This window comes from Hetaerina americana, unplaced genomic scaffold (assembly GCF_022747635.1).
Source record: "Hetaerina americana unplaced genomic scaffold, ioHetAmer1.1.p SCAF_6, whole genome shotgun sequence".
NCBI classification, from domain to species: domain Eukaryota; kingdom Metazoa; phylum Arthropoda; class Insecta; order Odonata; family Calopterygidae; genus Hetaerina; species Hetaerina americana.
The window spans coordinates 51,199,428-51,225,227 of NW_027287205.1; the positions used below are offsets into that span (position 1 = coordinate 51,199,428).

Genomic DNA, 25,800 nt, shown 5'->3' on the forward strand with positions numbered 1-25,800 from the left:
TCGGGTACCAGATCTTCCTGGCAAGCTATATCCGGCACAGGGGAAGGCACTGGCCCCCCCTACCCTGATGTGTGAATTTCACACGCCGTTGGGCTTAGTACTGGGTGAACTCTACCATCGCCTACCAAACCGACCTTCGGGTTGATTATCGTGTTTATGGTTAATATATTGCAGTTGGAATGATATGTTGAGCGTATCACGGGTTAAGTTTTTTGGCAAACCTGCTATTGATTTTGGAAAATCATTACTGTTCTGCTGAAAAGGCGATCGTGGCCACTGTTCGCCAGTGTCATTTTACTTTATGTAGGGGTGCGGCATCTGATACCATCGCGGATAGAGTCATCACGGAAACATCCATCGGGTGCCCTTTTTCCTTTGAGTAATATTATGCGCTCGGGTGATGGGGCGTCGGCGCGCGATAAGAAACATGTGATGGAGGAGCATTCCCTTCGCCCCCCCCCTTTTCCCTCCCACTTCCCCTCCGCTCCTCTCAATTGCCGCCTTCCCCTCCCCTTCATCCACCTGTTGCGTCTTCCGCGAGCGGAAGACAGCTAAGAGAGGACTCACCTCTCCCTCCAGAACCAGTCGCCAGACTTCCTCCCTCCCTCTCTCCCCCTTTCTCTCTCTCAGCTCCCACCCTCTTTGGGAGGCCTTTCCCCATGCTCCCCTTTCCTTTCTTCGTCTTGCCCCGTACATCGACCTGTGCTTTTCCCATAGCTCGCCGGATATCATGCGTCTTCAGGCACGGTCTTGTTTCCCTCGGGCAAACAGGAGGGGGATTTTTTTCGTGTCATTTCCCCTTCATGCGGTGAAGGGTTGGTGTATGCATTTGCCTCCCCTATATAGCATTTCTCCCCGGCTCATCGAATTTCTTTCGAGGCACGGGAAGGGCGTTTGGAGGTGGCGTATGGTCAACGTGGAAAAATCTGGTGCATCCGCCGTGAGAGAGTAAAACGTCGAGCGGGAAGGAAGCTTTTGGGGGTCTTCGTATTTCGTGCTTCACTCTTCTTTTTCTTTTAATTGCCATCGTGGGAAAGATTGGTCGTCCAGCTGTTATAGAGTGGGGGTGTAATTGGAGCGACCTTCAATTAGACTCATTTGCTGACTAAATGAAATGGCTCTTTGGTCAATTGTCCCATTGTACTTCAATCATTTTAAAATTTCTCAGATGTCTATGGTATCCGAGAAAATATACACTCAAAATATGCCCATAATATCCAAGATAAGTTGCTGGAAAGTTTCCTTAATTTGTTTCTTAATTCTCATATTTAAGATCTTTCTTATATTTGTGAAATGTAAAGTTTGTGCTGCCAGTCAATACACCAGTAAATTGCCAGCGTCAACCTTAATAGGTCATAATCCAATGAATGTGAATGAATTTCGATGCATTCATTGGGAGGGTGGCTAAAATAATTTCACTGATATTATATCCCTTGAATTTATTATATAGTAATAATAGCAATCAATATGACCAAGTTTTTTTGAAGAGTACTTGTTTATTTAGTATTTGTTAATTAAAGTTGTAGTAGTCCGCTTCTATTCGAAAGTGATTATGATGCACTTAAGAAAATTGAGTCGGAATGCTTCAAACAGACTTCAATTCCCGGTTAAAATGAATCGCTCCTCCACCTTTTGTACAATCCTCACGTTTTTCATTGTAAAGGTTTTCCCCGATTGTAGAAAAATGAGAAGCCTTGTGAAGTCGTATGAAAGCACATTGATGGAAAGGCGGGAGACATAGAAGAATATAAGATATTCGAATGTGATGAGTTCCTATATTGTGTATTCGTACTTACCTGTGTATATCATGTGAGAGTAAATACGGAAAGCCAATCTTCTCCTCAAAGCATCAACAATGCATTCTATTCTCATTCATTCCTTTGATCAATATTTTGCTCCCGTGAGATGCTGCGTATGAATGGGCCACGTCTTTTGTCGACAGCGATACGTATTTTACAGCTGACGCACAATTGCTTGTATGCTCGCAGAGTGTGGGAAGGGGTTTTATAATGAGGTCGTGCCAGTTAGCTTTTATCACCCAGGCAATTCTCGAGAATTTTATCCATCTATTCATTAGAATACTAAATCCAGTGATGACAGATTCCAATCGGGTGGTATCATTATGACATCTCCCCAAGGCCATTTGTGACCTCATTTTAATTTTCCATGATAACTTGTGTTCGTTCTGTCCTTAATATAATTGCTGAAATGCATTCAACAGCGGATAATCATGGGGCCACTATTGTGCTGTCTTTTTTATTATTCTCTTCTAGTGTATTATTATGCGTGTATTGTTTTTGTTTCTGCATGGAATGGTTTTATATTATATAAGTGTGTCTGACATTTTTCTTTTTAGGAAAGTTTACCTAATTTTAAATTTATATTACTAATGTTTATTTTTTCTGTCCAAAACTCTAGTGCAATATTATAGGGTCATGTGTATGCCTGTGCAGTTGTCTTTCATTGATTCTACACTCTTTTTTGCAGTCTAAAACCACGGTAGCATGTTATATAGCATGTTGCTTTATTTTGTGAAGATAAAAACCTCCCACTTGGTATGAATAATGAAATTTTCTCCGGCTCAAATCTGATACTGTTTTTTGTAGGATTAGCACAGGCGGCATCTAAAGCAGATCTTCACGTTCGGAGCGTCGTGTATGACGTAAAAGTCTCTCCCATTATTTTCTTACCCCCGTTTGCTGAGCCCCTTTCAGTCGGCCCTTTGGTATTCATTAGTCTTCTTCAATCTCCCAAAACGTCTCCTCATGTTTACACCCTATCCCATCCTCCCTGCCCTTCCCCCCATACCCCTTCCTAAACCCGTCCTCCCTCGGAGTTCTGAAAATATATTTTTTTTAACTTCACCTCCTTTCAGGTGGATATATATTTAGATCCTCCGTATCTTTTCTTTATTCATCTTTCGCTCCCGCGGCGTGTGCGCGTGTTTTTAAGTGGTGGAAGTTTTCCTTCCTCATTCTCCTCTTCATTCCTCGACTTCCTTCCCCAGAGGTAATTCTTGGCGGGAGTTTCCATTTGGCCGGCAGCGGAAGGAGGCGGTTGCGGCCTGGTAGTTGATGCGGGGGTCCTGGGGGGGGGGAGATTCGTAGAATGTGCGGGGGCGGGCGGGGGGGATCGGCGCTGTTAGCCCCACACATCCCTTCTTAAGTCTTTGCTTTGCCTTTGCCACCGTGCGAATGATGTGCGGTGGGTAGCTCCCTTTTGGGACAAGAGAAGGAAGTACGAGATTTTTTTAAAACTCGGGATTGTTGCTTTAGGGTTGGCAGGGTGACTACAAGCGTGGATCGCTGGAAAACGCTAAAGGAATTTATAGAAATCTTTAAGTCCTGCGGTTTCCGTTACTCTCCCATTCATGCGATAGAACCAAAATCCTGGTCGGTTAAACGATTCGTTCTCGGTCAGATAAGTTATCGCACCCGAGGATAACATATGTCTTTGTGTGTCTAATACTATATACATAGAAGTGTGTAATGGTTTTGCAAGGGTTTCTCAGCCAAGGTTATTTGAACTCCCTGGTGATCCCCGAGACTCGGAATGTCTCTTTCGTTGAACTTTGATATAAATTGATCCGTAACATGCTGTATAGTTCCTGTCGCAAGTTATTAGTTGATTTTGCGAAGGAGAAATTCTACGAGCCGTGCAGATTTGTTATTCGGAGTACGGTATCTTACTGACAGCGTATACAATGGGTTCATTAAAGATGCCGCAAACTGTATGCTGTTGGGATTAGGTCAAAGGCGAACACCGGTCCTGGAGTACGAAGGACAGAAAAGGTAAAGAAACCATCTCATGATGTCGTGAATGACTTTGTTTGAACTTTGGGGATTTATTTTCGTGGAAATGTTCCATTTAGAAAGTAAGATTGCTCGTCTTTTTTAAACTCTGGTTACTAATCGGGTGGGAGGAGGGTTTAAGACATATATTTCTAAAGATATGTTGCAATATTTCAGCGATTGTTTATGAAGAAAGAAATGTATTAATTCTTGAGAGCCAAATAAGATATTGTGAATATATTCACCAATTAAACTCATTTCATAATCATTTAAGCAATTATCACCCATTGAAATATTTTCTATGTTCATTTAATTATATATTCTGAAATCACTGCAGTAAAAATTGTTGCATTTCAAGCTAGTGTACTTTTTGTGTGCAACACTTGATTGAATTCATAAGTTTTTTGTGGGAAACGCTTCCAGCGACCCGAAATGCACTTCTTTCTTATTGTGGAGAAAAAGGTGCATTTGATATTGATGATAGCGCTTATTATTTCATGAAAGGGGGTGGAGGTTCATATATTGCGGATTTTTACGGAAAGGGGGAAGAGGTAGAAAATAGCTGGAAATGCTTATTCTATAAATGATCTCGTCTTGAAACCTTGCTCGTAGAATAAAATATCAAAATTGGATTTTTCTTGCTATTTTTTAACTCATTGAGTGCGGCCGTCGTTATTTTCTGGCAATGCGTAACATCCTCGACGTATTGCAGTCGATTAATAGGTATTCTCCTGCTCGCTCTCCCCCTCCAATTTCCTGTTTATTCTTCCTTCACCTCCTCAATCGCTTGGCTGCTTCATTGTAACTTCAGAAACCACTTTCTCTACCAACGCTGTTGTCCCAACTCTATACTCCTTTCCCGTTAGGCACTGTTTATCTTGATTTATTTCTTATACGCTTGGCCTTGATTATTTAAGAAATAAATAATTCCATCAGTATTCTCCAATCAATACCATAGTAAATAAATTGATTATTACGTTGTCATTAGTTTTGTTGCTGGGTAAATATTGAGAAGATAATTTTAAATAATTGTCGTAAAAATTCCATTTCATTTTATATTATAATTGTAAATTATGTAAAATTTAGTGCAATTATCATAACCAACTGGGAGCTACTTTTCAATGTGCGAGTGTAGGGAGCATGCAGATTCGAAATTGGTCGCGCTACATTTATTTTCCTTAGTGGTTCCCTCGTCAGTTTTGCTCATCGATTTTCAGACTTGGTAGGGTTATTTTTGGGTACAGGGTCAAGAAACAATTTCTTCGTGGGAGACCTCCTAACCACGGGGTGTTTTCCGCAAAACCAGTCCGAGTGGATAGGCTTTATCTGTAAAAAAAATCCTTTCCTTGGGTTTACGAACGTCCGGCATCATGTCCGCTCTACGTTTTCCACGTCCCGGTTTTACTCTCCGGACGTCTGGAAATGTTCTCCTTACCTTACGGTCTCCACGTAGGTGTCGGCGGCTTCCGCTCCTTTTTAACGTCTCGCTCCCCGGGCGCCGATGGACTCCGTGAAAGCAGGGAGGGATCATGATGATGCAGGGGGTGGTGGGGAGCGATATTGGAGGACCAGCAGGTGGTGGATTCGATTCATGAAAAAAGGAGGGCGTGACGATCTCCCTCACGCCACCCTCCATCCACGTTCTCCCCCAGAATATGTCCCACCCCCCTTTGCCCTCCCCCCCAACCAGCAAATTTTTTTCCCCTCTCGAGATATCTAGGAGCGTGCGCATTCGTTTTCACGACCGCCGCGTTGTTTTTATTCCTTCTCCGCTCGATTTGCGGGGGGCATAATTCTAGTTTCCCTCGTGCGATGGCGTTTTGACGGGCCAATGGTCTCGCATTTCGCGCACTTTCCCTTCTTCCTTCCTTGAATCCCATCTCACCCCGCTGGCTGACATGTGATCGTTTTCGTTCTCATATGACCCCAAATCCCCCTTCATCCTCTTGTCCTATCTTTAGTGCCTATTTTTTTTCAATGCACTCAACACTGAAGATTCTATGCGTCTCATTCCTTTCAATGATTATGTTCTGTTAACTACCCATATCCATTCCTCACCCTTGCATCGTGTTGTGACTTCATTCACGCGAGCTTCGAAAGTATTACCTCGACCATCGGGATATAGGTAAATACAAGTCTTCTGCGGAATGGTCCTCATTTCCAAGGGCGACAGCGTTAGTCAGTCCGTTTTAAAACTTTAGAGTAAGACAGTTGTTTATCTCGCTAAGCAGTCGGCCAGTAATGCCTCGGAACTAGGAAGGATCAAATGTTTTAAGACATGAAGCTTGAGGGTGACCTGAGAACTCGGAATCCGTGTGATTCTGAATACTCCTGTTTTCACTCGAGGAGTTTTATTTTTCGGTTGCCATTCCTTGATGGGAGACCGCGGGCGAAAATGATAGGGGCTTTCTCACTTCCCCTGATGTGTGGTTCATAAGCCAGGGAACCTTAGTACGAGGTGAACCCAATTGTCAAATAGAAAACCAATCTTCGGGACCGTTGCGTTGGAGGTGGCGACGTGCAGATATTCTAAAAGAAGAAATGTTTTAGTTGAGTTACTCATTTTATTGGCTAAACATTAAACATCCGAAAAAGTAATAACTTTTTCAAGGAGAAGGGAGATAAAGATAAACATTAAAGTCAGGAGGATATACGTGATACTTAAACCAGAGCGGGTGGGTGGGTTCGCCAATGGAATAAAAGGAGTATGGAATTGGAAATATTTTATGAAAGAGGAGAATTGAAGACAGCGACAAAAAATCGGTGAAAACATTTATTTGAAGGGAAACGCTGAATGGATGTAAAACCAAAGCCTTATGGTAAGAGGATAGTCGTATTTGAGGGGCGATAGCCAAGATTGGGATGGTTAAGTTGAACAGTAGGACTTTTCCCGAAATGTAAATATGGTGGGAAGAGAGGGGAGGTTTCCGGGAAGGCAGGTAAAAAGTGTGACAATTTGAAGTTGAAAGTAATATAAGGTTAATAAAAACATCTACGCAAATGGTAACAATCGATACTTAATGGGAACCATGGAAGACCTATCTTCATTCGGTAGAATATCGGTGATGATGGTGATGATTCATTACAGCTTGCTTAATGTAATGTTATATTGAGGAGCATTTGGGATAATTTAAACGGCATAAAAAACGCGAGGCAACGCGTTTCAAAATCGTGTAAAAGGGCTTGTGCGTCCAGTCGACAATGGCGACGAAATTTATCGTCTCCCTATGCGTTGAGACATTCACATGAACATTTTCTTACAATTTCACCATCCGGATTTACTTTATTTGATTGTTACTCTTTTATTAAATTAGCCTTTGCATCCTTTTTAACCTCGGCCATTCAATCTCAGGAGATTGGTAATCTTCCCTTCTGATCGATAGCTTAATTGTGCATGGTAGAAGACGACCATTCCGCGAATCTTCTGTATTTTGTTGCCAAATGGGGTCGCGGTATGATAAAGAAGATATCGAAGGCTTGATAATTTATCTGCTTCTCTTTTAAGCAAATATCAACAAATCGGAGTTTACTTTGCCGAAACGTTGTGCAACTACGTTCGAAATTCTGTGCAATTCATTTTGAATGTCCTTGTCCGTGCCCGTTTAAAAAAAGAAGGAAAAACGTGGCATCTCGGTACCATCAGTGGGCGGAATCCATATCATCCATTTCTATGCTTAAATTTTTAGTATCGCCCTGAAAATTTCATTTAGTTTTAAACCCTGTTTAATCACACAATGGCCATCAAGAGTGAATTCTTTCCACAATTTACGTCCGCTCATTGATTGGAACTAGCTCTCGAAATTAAAATGCTGTGTCGTATCTTTTACAGCCACGGTGGAGGGAAATTGATTTTGCAATTTTTTGAAAACTAACGAGAAGCCCATTCCAACGTTTTAAAGCTTTTTCTGTGTCCTACGATGTTTACTGTCATGCCACCTATAATTTCATTCGCCCGCCTTGTTTGCGTTGTATTCGTGTCTTGCTCGTCATTTAAAATCCATTTCAAGAGACAGGCTCATCATGTCGTTTGCAATGGATGCCATACTTCGCATATGTTAGGCTTTTAGATGTTGTTCACTTCGTGAATGGTCGTCATATTGTGGACACCAACAGAATTAATCCGTTTTTTCCACCATCCTTTCCTTCCCGCCACAAAAAATAACGCCGGCTCGACACCCCCGTAAAGTTGTGTAATCCTTAATATTTGCTGCTTGACTCTTACGGCCTCCACTTCAGCGAGCCCACTCTACACGGGTGGCCTCACGCACAGTGGAGTGGTTGAAATGCTCCCTAGTTCAATTTTGCCTGAGTATAGCGTGTGCTATACTCAGGCAAAAATATGCTGTCACCCTCTCGCTTTTCCCTCTGTTTCGTAATTGAGGAACCAATACCCTCTACCGCCTTGCACTGCGTTTGGTTCAGTCCTAAAAATATGAGTTTTAACTAGTCCCTTATTGGCATGGTGTCTGAAGTACTTGGTAATCGGTGATGCAAAGCCACAACTGAAGGCTGGTTTTATATATGAGGGGAGGTCGTACCTCGTGGTAAGTCGTATAAGGCGTGTGAAATTCATACATCAGGGGAGGGGGTGACAGGTACTTTCCTTGTACAGCCTGAGGTTTCTCAGAAAGATATTTGTTAATGGTACTGTACCGGTTAAGGTAGATTCTGGCTGGACATAACTAACCACCACTGCATTTCTGAACCTCAACTACACCAAAACCTGTCATCCTACCCTACAATAATCCCTTCTTCAATTCCACATGCTTCCTTCCTCTTCATTCCGCCTAACAAACCTATCTATTTCCTTGCTTGCCCTAAAGTCTCCCTTTATCGCAGTCTTCATGATTCCATCGCCAAATACCCTGGATGCACCTGTCTTGCATTTTTGAAATTTCGTATTCCCTCTTTCACGAGCGATTGGGTGTGAAAGTGTGTGACTTCAATAAAGATGAGTCTCAAAAACCAACAGAAAGGTGGCTATATTTTTAAATACCCATTTGAATGTTGTGATATAATCCGATGGAAGACAAATATTGTCGTTACTGTGCGTCCCGCATACCAATCTCCTATCGAAAACAATCCGTTGAGGTGTTAACCGGCTTTTTTATTTGGATTTTCCCAAAGGCAGAGATCGGTTGCTAATGAGACTAAACCTGACGTAAATAGGTAGCTTCCCAGGGGTGATACACATTAGAAGGATCTCAAGGCTACATGTTTGTTCATACTCGTACACCCAAAAGCCTCACGCGAAATCAGTTCGGCCAATGGCAAGTAAGTTTTGTCTTATTGTATCTTTGTTTCAAATGTTAGATCTTTACTAGTTAGGTTGAAATTAAATTTAAAATACTTCGCCTTTCCACATAAACCACTTTTATTACTGCCTAGGTTTCGTTATGGTATAACATCATCAGGTCACCTGGTGACCTGATGATGTTATACCATAACGAAACCTAGGTAGTAATAAAAGTGGTTTATGTGGAAAGGCGAAGTATTTTAAATTTAATTTCAATGTGAAGAATTTCCACCAAGTGACGCCAGAAACTGTTTCAGTTACTAGTTAGGTGCTGTCTATTTCCAGCTAGCTAAGGCGTGCGTCACGTTTTGTCGAAAGTAATGGGTATTCTAACGTGAAGCACTCTAGCGCTGTTTCAAATCGTGTTGAAGGCTGATTTTTCTTAATGGGCATCACAATCCCTTACTGGGTGCCGGGTGAAGAAACTCGAGAGTGCAGTGCTCAGGTAAAAAACTACTGACGCCGGGTTTCTCTCCGCTCTTTCTCTGAAGTTCTATCCTTTCCCCTAATCATCCACTTCTATTGCCCCATTGGCGCAAGTGATCCCGGCCATATCTCGCCTTCCTTGAGAATTTAATGTTCTCGTTACGTGATCACCAGCGAATCTTTTTACTCTTGCTAAACATTCAGAACCAAGCATCCAAGCACGCTTCCTGTCGTTTTGTGTCTGGTTCACGACCCCACTGTCCAAACAGCTTCCCATTCAGCAACCCTCTCTCCCTTTCCATTTACGAAATCCAGGGTAAAAGAACTCATTCGATCCGTCATGTTATCCATTCGTCTTCCACCTCTTTTCACCCTCCAGCACTTGACAGCTTTTTTCTTTCCCCTTTTTTCCTCTTCCCCTCACCCTCCCTCCTCCAAACCATGTTTCTCAAACCTTCCCATGGTGTACGCGACACAGCGCCCGAACCCTCCGTCGCCGTCATTTTATCTAACCCTTCCCGAAATCATTCCTCCCTTCCGCACCTGAATTTTTTTCAGCACTGGAGCCCCCTTTAATTTTTTGCATGCTTTCATACGTGTGCTTTTTTTCCTCCGACCATTTCTCTTAAGGTTCCTGTGGCTCTTGAATTTGGTTTTGTTTCTCCTGCATTCATTTTTTTTTTAAATTACTTGTGTTTTGTGTCTTGAAGTCTACTTCCGCCGTTCCGTGTTCCTCGAGGGGGCAGGGAGGGTTATTTTCTTTATCCATCCCCCCCGAGCCCTCGCAAGAGTAAATTTTTCATGCAAGTTGTCGAGAGGCTCATCTCTCTCTCTTTTTTCCTCCCTCCTGTTGCCCTGCAATCCGTCTCACGGCGTGCGAACACGTCACCTGCTGTTGTTTTATAGAGGGAGTTCCGAGAACGTATCACTACGGCACCTGCGGTGGACGATACAACGCCATGGTCCTCGAGCTTCTTGGACCAAGCCTTGAAGACCTCTTCGTTTTGTGTAATCGCAGATTTTCCTTGAAAACTGTTCTAATGATCGCCCAACAGATAGTAAGTAACACTCATCGGGTGAGTTATTTTAAAGATGATGTGGTCGATGGCGTCCGTTGACTACCCCGTCGGGCGAACGACGTACATTAAATTGTGACTGAGAAAAGGAATCTTTAAGTTAATTGGATGTGACTCCTCGTAGCTTCTAATTATCTCTCTGGGTGGCAGCATTGATTTATTTGTGATTTGATACAGACCCGGAATGGAGCGTGTTGTGGACTTGATCAGATGAGTGAAACGGTTGTAAATTGATTTACGTGAATCGGTATTTTCCCTTTGTATTTTCTTTTAAATTACAAATAAATTATATTCTGTGGATGATTGGCCGAAGTTAACGAACTCGTATGAGGTTTTGTGGGCCAATTGGCATAAAAGTACATCGTAGAGGGGTTTAAGACTCGCGTGACAAATTTTCATACGCGAGCACTATTTTTACCGCATTATAATGGTTTACAAATGAGGTCATTTTATTAGGTTCTCCTTCGGCTAGCTCATATTTAATGAAATGGATATAATTTTACTTTCCTAGTTGTTTTTATATACTGTTATCAAGATTTAGGAAACCCTTCACCCTCAAGCCTCGTTCAGAATCAAATGCATGGTACATTTCCTTAGAATTTTAGCATTCATCACCGAACGCGGCTGCAGTGTTTGAACGCTACTCTTAGTGTACTCTGTTTATGTAAGTCTGAGGAAAAGAGTTAAACTCTCCCAGGGAAAATTAGTGGTGAAAGACGACCAGAGCACTTATGTAACCTGTAGCGGCGTAGGAATGGGCGAACAAAATGAGAACCTTCCGGCTAGAAACCTGACACAAGAGCTGAGGGATGTATTTTGGGTTATTTAGCATGCAGGATGAAAAACTTATATTTCTGGCCAATGTATACGAGGAATCGGGTTAAATGGAAGAGAATAGCACACGAACGTTGAATGGTGGAGAACATGATTCTCCTTAATAGAACAAAGGTTTTAATTCTGGTAGACTTCCGTGAAGTAAGGTCATAAACTTTTGATTTTATCTTCGTTATTCGAAGTGGTGGATACTCTGGATCGCATTGGGTCCAGATCCCTTCCGCCGTTTATTTGAATCAAATCGTACCCACGTCATTTTTCAGCCACCTTCAAGTTCGCAAATTCTGCAACGACGGGAATCGGAATGTACATGGGTACATTTCGTGGTATAGTGTACACATTATTATCGATGTGGTTAGTGTTGGTCATATTTCGTGCTTCCTGTTGTTCCGGTGGTGTTGGCAATGACGTGAGAGTGTGGTGTTTCAGTAATCGTTCTAGGTCCGTTTTTGTGTGGGAGAAGGGGCGGAAAAGAGTCAAAATAAAGTAATTCACGCTGATCTACGACGTGCGGATATGAGAAACCTTTAGAATTCAGGCGCTTCCTTTGCCCTAAGAATTTGAAGAAAATACTTAACTATGTGTTGCATTTGTCCCTTGTAATCCTAAAAGTGTGCTTGTTTAAATATTTTGACTGTTTCCACATGAACCGTTCGGGTGTAAAAGGAAAAGCACGTCCTCACCAAAATCCTTCATAATAGCTCTCATCTCTTCGTCTCTGGGAAAAGTTTTTAATTTCTTCGTCTTGTCTTGCAATCATGAGTATTTGTTCGTTTCCGTCATTAATGTTATTAATCGTCTTAAAATGAATTACTTTTAAATTGGTTGGTAAATTGTTTCGTCATTAAGATAACCTTGTTTGCTTTCGTCAATGAAATCAGCCATGAATACCTTACAGTAGAACATGAATTGTCAAATTACGGATTAGCCTTCATTTTGAGGTGGCAGCGAAGAAATAGACGAAGTAATGTTATTTGAAGTCAATCCGTTCTTAATGTTCGGCAGTTTTGACGCTAACCTGAAAAGATGAAAAATTTTCGACTTGCAGTTTCTATGAAGGTTGAAATATAAATTAGGAGGTTTCTTTTATTTTTCCCGTTCATTTAGGAAGTGAGGATTACATAAGCCACTGAATTTTCCGTCATCTATTTTTTCTTGGCCTACATTTTTATCTCACGATATGAATTGGCAATTGTTATTAAACGCATTTTGTAACGAACAGCAAAAGAATTGTGCGATTATCTTTTACTTCTGCTCTATTTACACTATCTTGAGAAGTACAATGCCAGGAAATTTCATGCATTTATCCCGGAAACAAGTTGGTTGATTGTTCCGGTGTTTTTAATGAGCGTGCGTGAAACAGCTGCCAACTTTTATGACGCATGCCAACTCGTGGGCGGTACCCCATTATCGACTAAAATCGGTTAAGTTCATTTTCCCGTTTCTCGTTTTATTGAATTGCTGTGGCTTTATGAATCAATAATTGTCGTTCTAGTCTGTATGAATTCTATCCCTTCACGCCCCAAAATTACGGAGCTGCTTTAATTGATGTTGCCAGCGGTAAAAAAGTTGTATTCCGCGATTGATAGGTTCCCATTTAAGTGCCTCGCCTCAAGAGTGAATGTCCAGTGCTTCGGATTTTTCCTTATCCAATCCTTGCGTATTTAGTTCCAGTAGATAATTTAACGTTTCTATTGAGAATCCACCGATTCTTCGGTCTTCTAGTGCGCTAGAAAAAATTTCCTCTAATCTTCGGCTGTAAAAATATTTTCTCCTTATCGTCGATATTTTGCTAGCTTCCCTTCGTCGTGTTGGTAAGCCATGAAAACTCCTTTGTTCTCGGGTCGAGCTGACGATTTTTCAATGTCAAATCTTTTTTGCCATGTAGTGTTGTCACTACTTTGTTGTTATCATCATAGGTGCTTTTTATTTTTAGCTTGCGAGGACGCCGGTGTGGGTGCTCTTGAGCTATTAGTTGTAATGTGACATGATTTGTCGGTTATTTTCTCCTTCCCGGGTAGAAATAGGGTCTGTGGATATGATAATCTCATTCAATATGCGTGACCGCATGAAAAATAACTGCACAATCCAAGACAAATTACCTGCAAACAGGAGATCTATTGAGAAAATTCTGCAGTCAAAATTTCGAGGGTGTTTCTATCACGTACTTATGTATGGAAGTATTCCTTTATGGAAGCATAATTGTATTATTTGCTCGTTCAAGTACTCTGGAGGGTTGTTATGACCATGTTTTGACTCGAAAATGATTGATGTGACCTGGGAAAGTTTTATTCTCCATTTGCTTGTTTTCAAATATGCCTTCTAGGTTTAGGTACCATGGATATTGTAGCAATGGAAAAAGAATCCAAGCACCTTTTTGTTGTTGTTCCAGAAATGGTGTAAAAATGTATATTTCAAAATTCTTTGCTGGCCTTCGGCACCTGATTCTTCGCCGAGGTTATGCGATTGGAACGACGCCTAGACTTCCGGGGGCAATTGTGCGCCAGCGAAATTACTTATCGTCGTTATAAAGTAGCCAAGGAGTCTCAAAAAAAGAGCGGTCTCCATTCGGTCAAGCCAATGGCCAAGTAGGCCGCACCTACGGGTTTGGGTTTATCCTATCATCAAGCCAAGTTGAGATGACCTGTCTAGTTTTATTTCGCACCCAGTCAGTTGATTGAACCCCGTCTCTCATCGTCACCTCGATTCAAAGGAACTGCTTTTGTGTCATGTACCTCAAGTCGCTTTTGTATTGCTTGTTTGGATAATTTTCTTTCTCTTCTCTGTTTTTGCTGTCTGTAAACGTGGCCAATGAAATTGTTCTGGTCTTTTTGCCATGTTCCGATGTAACAGTCAAACTTTCCGTTTAGTTGTCGGATCTCGTGGGTAATTTATATAGTGGGTTAAGTTTTTGTCTTATGCTTTAATAAAATAAGTGAAGCAGGTCTCGCCATTGCGGTACCTAAGAAAAGTTGGGTATCGACAAGCTTCGGTAGCAAATGATCCTCCCGCGCGTACAATGCATGCGTAAGCAGTTCTTAACTACAGGTGTTTAGCTGCTCTTTTTCCATTGCATTAAATACGGAAACGGCAAAAACACCTAAATTATAAGTCCTCTAAAATCAGCATTTACATATTTTATCAATGCGCTATAAATATCTCCAGGGCATACGTAACCTTGCTTCAATGTTTATTTTCTACCCCGTAATTGAACTAGTGCAGCATACTGATGGTGTTGGCCCTGTAGTATCCCTCGCACCGCGCAAATGGATATGGGCCATCGCTAACCGGTTTCCATCTCGATGACTTCGCTAGGATTAACTTTGAATCGGACCTAGAGTGCCGTTAACTGTTGTTTTTGCGTACGCAATGGAGGGTAGAGTTGATCTCGCGAAATGTGCTTAAGCGACTAGGCTTTCTCCTCCCAACTGTCGTCGCTCTCCCCAGGCTTTGAACGAGAAGGGATTCTTCCAAAGCCTCTTCCTCTTCTCGTCCTCCCAGAGTTGACAGACGCCCAATGTGTTGAATGCATGCGCGATGATTGCCGTGGTCATCCGCCTCCGAGCCCACTCTCCGAATCCCAAACTGTCCCCCTCAATCTTCCTAATGGCCTGCGTGAACGAAGGCCTCCCCCGTTGGGTACCCTTGGCCCTTCTCGCCACCCTCCCCCATTCGGTCTCCTCATCGGTTCATGCTCCTTAGCATGGAGAATTGGATTGAGTACTTACAATCGTTGAGGATCATCTCACTCGTCCTTCCTCTTCACGAAGGAGCCCGAATTTCAATTTTGGAAGATGGCCTTGACGTTCGTTTCCCTTCACTGCACTTTGGTGCTGCGTTTATTTCGGTGGAAGTGCTGTGCCAGAATCCCACAGCGTCTTCGGAACGCATTTATGTTGTACATACTTTTCCCGAAAAAGACGTATTCGTTTATCATTTCGATTTCTTTCGTCAGCTTAATTTATAAACTTACCCGTAATCAATACGAAATCAAGCGTCATGTATTTTTTTGCGAAAAGCAAAGATTTGTTTCTTAATGACGGAGAAAATAATGTTACCCACTGTGAAAACTCTTCCTCTTTTCTTTTCGCTTTTTTTCTGTTTAACCAGCGTTAGCTACCGATTTGGACCGGACTAGTTAAATAACCGCTGTGCGATCTCGTATATCATGGTATAGTTTAAATAGCTAATCACTGCTGTTCAAACTCTGCCAGTGGATCGAATCCTTCTTATGTGGTTTTTACTATAAGGACCATTCGTCAATATTCGTTCGAATTCGAGATTGGAGCAGTAATATCCAGTGAAGGTGTATTTTTCTTTCTCTATTTATGTCGTTATTTATCTCAACATTTTGCTTTCAAAGGAGTGGAGTTTATGTCAGAAAAGCTAAGCATGCATGGAGTCGATAATAGAGGATGGTGGGGATCGAGATGGTGCGGGGGCTAAGGTACTGGCTTCCCACCATGAGGGCGCGGGTTCAAATCCCGGCGGTGTTGAATATTTTTCAGAGGTATCTCGATCCCTACTTGAGGTGCTTTGTGGAGGGCACTTTGAGTGAGTACGCCGTCCGTCGGATGGGACGTTAAACTGCGGACCCCTTGGCGCCTTTCGTAAAGAGTAGGCTAATGCCGACGCCGGGTTTCTCTCCACCCTTCATCCTTTCCTATCCATCCCCTATGGCGCAAATGACCTTAGCTGTCGGTCGCCTCCCCTCAAAACTACTACCCCAATAGAGGATGGAAAGTTTCAATTAGCGGAAGTATTTCTCCTCCACATTCATCAACCGAGACGTTTTAAGTAATTTTGAGTCCCTGAATCGCATATTCTGTTGAAGGCTTTATTATATCGTGGCAAATTTTCTCCTGGACGGAAAAATCGATTTCTGCAGCCCTTACTCTCAATGACCATCACTGTTTACTAAATAGACGCTCTACATGTAATTGCAGAATCGAATGCCTACCATATAAGGCTTTAGTAACAATTGCTACCCTAAAATTATTGAGTGATAATTAATGTTTTTTAGGATCTTTGCCGTAAACGTTTACATGCGTACTTAATGTTATAAACCTCTCATAAAATAGCTATCTAATCAGTCGATGGTTCCCATTATTTTATCACTATGGTTACGTGTATCACTGTGGGTCCATTATATTGTCAATGTCATCCAAAGCTGCTCTATAGTTGTTCTGAGTTTTAATATTCCCTCAGTATCGAAGTTGATCTCTCCCTTCCTCGATCTTTTATCTCGATTTTTTCCAATTTTACAGGTAGATAACCCTTTCTCGTGTGTTTATGACAATTTTTTATCGATGTATGGTTCTACGAGAAAATGTTTGTTCTGTGTCGACTGATTGTACTTGAAGATTTGTTAATGAATGGCTGGTACAGAACGTGAAAAAAACCAGGCTTGGGATTTAATTCATGTATTGTAACTTTTTGTCGCACAAAAGTGTGTCATGCTCTTCACTGGAACCAAAACGATAGGTATTGTTATAGTATGGATAACTTTTCAAACGATATTCAAGATCGTTATCTATCAAAGAATGGATTTAATAAAGGCTTACGTATTCTATGTATTTATGGCATACGCTTGTAGAAGTAGATATTTGAAACTGGCAACATAAGCGGGGATGTCAGCCAAAGAATACTATGAGTTAATTTGAAACGTTGAAGGAAGCTCTTGAAAAGGAATGAAATTGGTGCGTGCATGCGTTAACTAATCAAGTTTCTGGAGCCCCACTCTTATAGCATTTTCTACTCACTTCTTGCGAGTGAATGCCCAATTATCTTGCCCCTCGCGACAATGCACTCGGAATGTTGTGTGGAAATTCGCCGCGTATCGTTGCGGGCTCGATCCGGGCTCACCATGGCATTTAAAAGCATTCGAAAGCCCTTCGGGACCCGGCCACAGGAATTGGGCTCTCGAGTGGGCGAGGCGCGCGTTTGCAGGGACTCACGCCAGATCCATCCCGCCCAAATCTTGGGCCACTTATGTGGGATGGTGTCGGTGTAACCAGTTGGTCTTGCGCGTAAACCTGTGGTGCTGGGCGGGACTAGGTTTTTATGATGTTTACCCTTCCCGAGGATCGGTTGTGACAAAGGGCGAAGAGGTCGCTGTAAGACTGGTAGATGAGAACGGTGAAATAAATTCGCGAAATTCAAATTGCCATTAAATTTAAATGGGACTTAACAATAGAGCTTATTAAATCACTCGGTGAAGTTATGAGATTTATTTAGGTACATCTAAAAAGAAAGCTAAATTTATTTGATGATTCAAAAGCTCTAGCCGGTTTGTATTTTCGTAGCGTGTGAAGTTCATCGGTTATATATTAGTGTGTGAACCATGTCCAATGTGCAGCCAGCTTCTACAACCATCTAGCATCTTCTGTTTAGCGTTAATGGTATTCGCGGCAAGACTGTGCACCATTTGTATGCTCTACGAACGTTCGTTACTCAGGTTACAGCATGCTTATGCCAAAAGCCCGGCGGTACTGGCAATAATGATAATTGAAATGAGGTTGCGGAGATTGTCTGGTGATTGGAACTAGTGGTGTTAACGATTATTATCTATCACTCGTTCTAGTCCTGTTCAACTTCGATGGCCCTTCTTGGAAAAAAATTGTTTGTCGTTCTCTACGAGTACTTCGAGTCAACTTAATTTCACGAATGAGCGTTATATCGCTCTAACTGGACGTCTAATCCAAATAGAGCCTAAAAATAGTACAAGTCAACGTTTCTCAACCTTCATAACATTCTTTCCTACACTACGTTAAAAAACAGCATTTATTAACCCCCCGGAAACTTGTTTGAAAGAATATTTTACGTTTACTCCTGATGTTAGTAGCTATATGTAAGCTGGATTCGATCGAAGTTGGCAGTACGTCCAAATAAAATAAGCTGTGTAGGTTTTTTTTTGACTGGTTCATATATTTTTTACCAGAATTAATGGTGCTCCATAAAATGATTTTGCTTCTTCACTTGAGGTAAGTTTGGCATGATTGCAATTTCGTTGGAATTAGCTGTTGATTGCCGTCGGAAAACGTTAGTCATTGGTCCCTTATCTTAAAAATGATGTGTGTGGAATTTCAAGTTGTGAAAATAACTCAAGTGGTAGTCTTAATAACGAAGCACGGGGATGAAGACTTACATTGAGTTGATTCAATGTCAATCATTTTACTTTCGGAAAAATACCGTGTTTGGGAGAATACTGTAAGTCGAATTCAGTTCACATGGAAGCACTCTTCATGTTCGTCCTTAATTTTACGAGTAACTTCTGCTTCTGCCAGTCTGCTTTTACTTTTTCGAATACTTTTATTAGCGATATTTATTTTACTTCATCTCTTATTTGCGTATCGCAAAAGAATCCAACTTATTGATTCTGTGATATCAATAGGAGACATGAAATGACATATGGCTAGTCATGACAGGATGCTGATTTAAAACGCACAACCTCCTACATTGTACGTGTATATCAACACAGGAATTGATGAGATCGGAAATGAAGTCATATGGCCCAAATCATACCGCATTTTTTATTTCTGCTCTGTATCGGAGTGAGATGTCGCATGAACGTCGAACATCGTAATTGAAAGCATCGGAACTTTCTAAACCATAGTCCACATGTCGCAGTTGTTCAGGCATACAATGCGGCAAGATTCACCTAATTGGTACTTACGCAGAGTGAAGATATCTATGTCAAGACAATGCATCATGGAAGGATTAATTTCCTTTTGTTGGACCACAATTCCCGAGGACGTATTCAACCTCTAGCTGTCTTGTCTTATGTTATTTCCATTTCCATTCTCCTTTTGAACCCGATTAATTTTAATCATACTTTCCTTCTTTTAATCATTTTGAATGCATCTAAAGCATTGGTCAATAAATGCACGCTACTTTCATTCAACCTCACATACTACCTTGATCAAAAAGTTCCCGGAATAACCACCGTGTGGCGCTCCCATCGTTCCGATTTGAGTTCTGTTTTTTTTGTTAAATTGGTACATCTGTTGTTGATATTCCCTTTAAATCTTAGTGTCATAACTTGACATTTGCAAAAGTTACGGTCGGTTTTCGGTATGTCCATCAGTGCTTCCTGCGATTTTTCCATTACTTCCTCTCGGCTGCTAAAACGCGTTCCCCGTAATGGTTTTTTAACTCGATTGAACAGAAAGAAGTCACAGGGAGCCAAATCAGGTGAATTCGGTGGCTGTTGGATGGTATTTGTTGCATTTTTCGTCAAAAAATTACGAATAATGATAGCACTGTGCGACGGTGCGTTATCATGGTGCAAAATCCACGAGTTTTCTGCCCACATTTCTGGTCTCTTTCGGCGAATTGCTTCACGCAAACGTCTCATAACGCCCAAATAATACTCTTTGTTTACTGTCTGGCCTTCTGGCAAAAATTCATGATGCACTACACCGTTGTAATCCATGAAAACCGTCAGCATTGCCTTCTTTTTTGACTGAAAACGACGTGGTTTTTTTGGTCTCGGCTCATTTGGTGAACGCCATTCACTTGCCTGATGTCTGGATTGCGTGTCGTACTCATAAACCCACGTCTCGTCTCCAGTAATGATCCTTTTGATGAATGTGGGATCGGATTCAGCCTCGCAAATCATGTCTTTTGCGACGTCAACACGGTCTCTTTTTTGCATGAAATTGAGGTCTTTTGGCACCAACTTTGCTGCTACACGACGGAAACCCAAATCATTAACCACAATGTCTTGGGCGGATCCATAGGCAATGTTCAAGTCCTCCGCTATTTCTCTGATGGTTAATTTGCGGTTATTGACCAACATTTCTTTTACTTTATCAATTTTTTCACCGACTTTCGATGTCGATGGTCTGCCACTGCGTTCATCATCTTCGATTGACTCACGACCACTTCTGAACCGCTCGTGCCACTGGTAAACGACCGTTTTTTTTAGAGAATCGTTGCCGAAACACTTTTCCAACATTTCCAACGTCCGTGCGCCACTAAATCCGTTTTTTACGCAAAATTTAATACAAGTTCGTTGTTGCAAATTTAAATCCATTTCTGAAATTGTAAAAAATCGCCAACACACACAGAGATAGATGTACTCTTGGCTACGTAACTTTTGGAAATGTCAAGTTATGACACTAAGATTTAAAGGGAATATCAACAACAGATGTACCAATTTAACAAAAAAAACAGAACTCAAATCGGAACGATGGGAGCGCCACACGGTGGTTATTCCGGGAACTTTTTGATCAAGGTAGTATTTCATGTTTGAATTACTAAGTTTTTTGCTTGTTCTCTTCTGTGTTCCTCCTATTATTTATTCTCGTTCAAAATGGCTTTAACTCAAACACTAAAATAATCAGCTTTTTTAAATATCTTTCTCTTTTCTTAGATATGAAAAAGATTTCAAATGGTATAATTGTTGTTTTCCAATGATCTCTTTAATGAAAGGAAATGGGTTATTTTCGAGATAGTGGCGCTAACGGTCATTTTAATTGAGGCCTTCTTATCGGCTGTGTTCATATTTAAACCGGAAGGATGACTTCATAGGTTTTGTCTTTTGTCTTCCCTGCTGTTTTGTTATGACATCTAATTGAGGCCGTAGTTATTTCCATTTCCCTATGTTTGATGCCTGTGAGTTAACTATTTCAGCCACCGCTAATTTACATTGTGCTTTTCCTGCCATCAATTAATGAAACGCGCTCAATCTTTTGATTTATCATGACTAAGTGCAATGGTATAAAGTAGGGGAGAAGAGATTGGAAGAGACGGAGGGTAAAACATTTTAGCAGTATTTTGGAAAACGAGCGTAGTAGTAAAGAATTAGGATTTCACAAAATTAAAAAAGAAATCAGTTGAAATTGGACGACAATTCCCGGTGTTCTAAATAATAGTGTAAATAAAGTGTTAGTGTAATATTGGATACCTTAGCATTTTATCGTGAGACTATAGAGAAATGAAGGCTAATGGACAAATGTTTCTTAGTAAACGGTAAGTTGTGGGTAATTTGAAGAAGACATAAACATTGGATGGAAGAGATAGGAAGTTGTATTACAAAGTGAAGGGGTTGTGATATTTGTAGAAAGGAGGATGTTAGATGAGGGCTTAGGGACAATGCAAAGGGGTGGATAAGCAAGAAGTATGAGGAACTGAAGGAGTATTCCGTGTTGGGGAGAGGTTATTTATGTTGAGCAGAGGTGCTAAGGAATTCCTTGAAAGTTTTCAATGACAATGTAAAGCCTATGTGTACTCCGTAAGCTACCCGTTAGAATAGAAAGGTAATAAAGAATATATTGTGTTGTTCTCGTTCAAATGTGTACGCGCGAAATAATATTCCTTTATAAAACCAGATCTTGGCAAAATGTGGTAAATTTGGTAAAAATACTCTCGTCTTATTTTGGGGGGAAATATGATTCGGTGTCTCGCTGAGCGCCGCAGTTGGGAAAGGAAAATTTTCTTGACTTTGACCTCACCATCTTCCAACAAACTTATATCCTGTCTCTCCTGATTTTTCGTCTTTAGTCCGTCATGCGCAGCGCAATCCACTTCGTCCTTTAGTGTTGTATATTCAAGCGATCAATGTGCAAGGGAAAAGTGTACGTGGGGTAGTGAAAAAGGGTATTAAAAAGTCTCCAATTCGGGTTTAGCTTATGAAAGGTTTCACGATTAGCAGTTTGTCTCCGTCCCTGATTGGAAAATCTTCGCTCCCGAATTGTACCCCATCATGATTTAGTCGTGCAGCGAAATCAGTTTTTAAGTGTACTTTGATTATATACTAATGAAAGGAAATTGGTGCCATGATCACAGCTGTTCATTTTTACCTTCATTAAGAAAATTGCGTTTTTAATTAGCGTGTTAATGTGACCACAAATTTCTTACTAATTATTCTCTTGAGTGCCTTCCCTTTTGTATATATTCAGCAAGTTTTGTTCTTGAATGCCATGTGACTCATTCCTAATTTTCTTGGCTTTGTCTTGCGTTTGTGTTTTAAGTTCCATGTTCACTCACTCTTATAACGCTTTTCCTTCCACCGGCTTAGTTTTGTTGAGATCGATTACAGCGTTCCTGCTGGTGCTACTCACTTCTTCCCATCTTCCTCTCTTTGTGTTATATTCTCACTTCTTACTCCGTTGTTGTAATGCACTATTATATTAGATATAGGGTTGGCCACCCAATCAAATCGTGTCCGAAAAATAACTTTCGCGTGTTTTCCTGTTGAGTGTAGCTTATGAACCCTAGGGTTTCGATTTAAATTGTTTGAGCGAGCAATGATTAAGACTTGAAAAAACCTCAAAAAAAACCTGTCACTCTAATTACTTGCAAGCCATGGAAATTGTTGATTCGGGGAAAAATTAAATGATTGGAGATTCTGAAATATGAGGATTGAAATCTTAAACAGTCCATAATATTGTTGTTTCAAAAATGCTAGTTTGTTTCACAGGTTGACATGATTCGGCATATTACCATAGTCTTTCAATAGCTGTGGCGTATGTCCGTCTGCTGTTAGCTTTCCAATTTCAGCACTCGGCTACTATTTTTCGACATACGTAACATAAGTTGTGTTCGCTCTTATTTTTATCTAGAAAGTTTGAAATTTTTTTGCCTATAAAATCATGATAACTTATAAAATGAATAGCTATGGAATTAAATTCGCCGTTCACCCATTTAAGAAAGAAACAATGTATGTCTTTTCGACCAAATAAAATATTCATCTTATCCAAAACTCAAGTTCGTAGAACAAGCCCAAACTCAATTGCGTTTTCCCTTTGTCGTGGACATTGGGGTCGTATCTTGCGGAGGTTAGTCCGCCTTCGCATCCGGTGCCATTCATGTTTATTTCTTTTCATAAACCCACTCAGTTCGGCGTCACTCATGAGGATTTTTCCATTCATAATATTTGATAGAACTGGATTATTGCTCACAACCCCCTGACGCGCTCGACAGCAGCGTTTTTAGGAGCGTCCAACGGTTTTTTCTGCCCCCCCCTCCCTCTACCTGTTCGAAGCATTCCTGGCACTACTCCACCTACTTATTAATCACCCCTCCGCCCCTAAGTAATAATCACGCCTTGCTGAGCAGCCCCGCCGTCGCCTCCTTTTCTCCTATATCGCACGCTTTTGTTTGAAGTTCTGTGTCGATGATTTTTTTTCAATGCAAGTTAGTGTCGCGGCCGCAGAGGAGTCTGAAGAGTCTGCCTGGCTGAACGGTCTACGTGCCTGTTTTGTTAACAACGAGTGGAAGAGTTGTTTTGTTTTGATTATGTAATGTGTCAATTTTTTGACCGGATTATGTATGTGATCCTTTTCATAATGTTTATTTTTCTCTTTCTTTCTCCCCATTCCCTCTCCTCCCCTCTCAAACCATCCAAACCAATCTCTCCGCCTCAAAAAAATCTCCCTTGCCTATCTCGACCTCGCGCCGTCCCTTGCGCTTGGCGCTACAGAGGGCATACCCGAAGTGTTCTACTTTGGGCCTTGCGGGAAATACAACGCTTTAGTTATGGAGTTGTTAGGACCAAGTTTGGAAGACCTGTTCGACCTCTGCGGGAGGAGGTTTTCACTCAAGACGGTTTTGTTGGTAGCGACGCAACTCGTAAGTACCATTTTCGTTAATGTGCTAGATTGCATCATAGCCTTGTCATTGTGTATGTGCGTTTATTTACTCTGTGCACCGCGGCCGTGTTTGAATGTTCATGTGACCTTATTTGGCTTTTGGCTACCAATCTTTTTTTTAGCTTTCATTTTGTCCCATTCCTTGCTTCCGGTCAATAGTCCGTAGTCGGAACGCATTCCTAGTCTTTGTACATAGGTGTGTGTCTTGGGTTTTTTTCATTGTTATTTCCTATAAATTATTGATTTACTGGTTTAAGAGCCCCGCAGTTATTTTCTAATAATAAGTAGAAATTTTGGTGGAAAAGAATCGAATAAAACAAAACTGGGTTTACCCATTGAGTGGTTGCTCAATAATTCCAAATGTAGAAGCATGTAGGTCCATGTAGCTGGTGTGAAGGAGTAAAGAATGAACTGAAAATGGAATGACATTGTAGCATCGCGTAAAGGGAGGCAGCTTAAGAGCTAGGGAATCAATACTCTCCAAGAAGAGGTGTAGGTGCCTTTGAAGACATTTTTGAAACCCTGCATAATTTTCAGGGGCGGACGAAAATCTACATGTGTCGGCGACATTCTGTTTGGTCCCTGTCCCGACTGCCTTGTTCTGAAGTGTTAGGCGAGTGGTATACCACTCCCGCCATTAGCTTTCCACAGTTAAATAAATAGTATTCCTATTAGAATCCAAGAGGGTATCTATCCTGAAAGACTTAGCGGGCCGACCAAATACGGCCCGCGAGTCGCAGGTTGCCGACCCCTAGTAGGTAGAATACATAGTCGACTGCTCTCTAATAGGGTAATAATGATGATTCAGGTTAATAATGAGTTGTTTCCCCGAAAGTGGTTTCTCAACGGATTAGCCCTAACACTGGTATTTTTTGTGTAATGGAATGTTTTCACAAGTAGTAGTTCATTCACTCAGCGGCGGATGGCGACCGGTTTTGCGGAGTTGAATTCGTGGCATCATATCAGTGAGCAACTTCCTCCGGTGGCGCTGGTATTTAGCGAGTTTTCTTGTACTTTTTTTTCATCTGGAGGATATCCCGAAACATTCCTTGGCAAGCTGCGGTTGCTCCTCAAGATTCATGGTTAATCAATTTTTCTCCGGGTTACTCTCTCCTTACTACTTTTTTATAGTCTCCTTAGTGTTATTTTGCGGGCAATTGTATTTCTGGACCAGTAATAGTCGCATACATTAAAGGTCACGGTTCAAGTTTCACCTGTCACGAGCCAGCCAACCAATTAAGAAACGTTTAGCCGAATTCATCCCCCATGAAAGTAATAGGTTAGCTTACCTGAAACGTGAGTTTTCAAAATATTTTCCTCTTAAGTGAATGATGTAACCCTGTTCTCGTATAGTTGTTTGTTAAGCCCGCTTTTCTTCTTAGGAATATGCATTTTTAACAGTTCTCGAAGAAGCTTGTCATTCAACTTTTTGCGTTGTCCTCTCTCATTTCAACCGGAATTCGATGTCATGAGAATTATTTGTGTTTTTGAAGTTAATAACTTGTGTCTTAGGTCATTTCATTAGGACATTTTCAGTGTGATCATGAGTCATAACAGGGGTAGTAATTTTCTACCAGAATGAGTAGGGAGGTCCGCATTAATTATGTTTGTTTTTGACATTCAGCTTGTTACTTTCAATTTCTGTCTTATTAATCGGGGAAGGGAGGAAATGATTTTGGAAAGGCAAAATGCTTTGTGCCACGTCGTTGCTGTTGAGATTGTATTTAATCCGTGTTTTTAACTCACCTCCTCTAGATAAAAACGACCCAGTCTGCCATAGA

The 25,800-nt window shown here is 41.3% G+C and overlaps 1 protein-coding gene across 4 annotated transcripts in view; it reads left to right on the forward strand.

Moving 5' to 3' along the window:
- gish (casein kinase I gish) overlaps positions 1-25,800 on the forward strand; it is a 234,307-nt gene that overhangs the window by 158,985 nt on the left and 49,522 nt on the right. For all 4 annotated transcript variants that reach the window (XM_071594304.1, XM_071594305.1, XM_071594306.1 and 1 more), the window contains exon 4: positions 23,851-23,999. In XM_071594304.1, the coding sequence (XP_071450405.1) occupies positions 23,851-23,999 (149 nt within the window). The remainder of the gene's footprint in view (positions 1-23,850; positions 24,000-25,800) is intronic.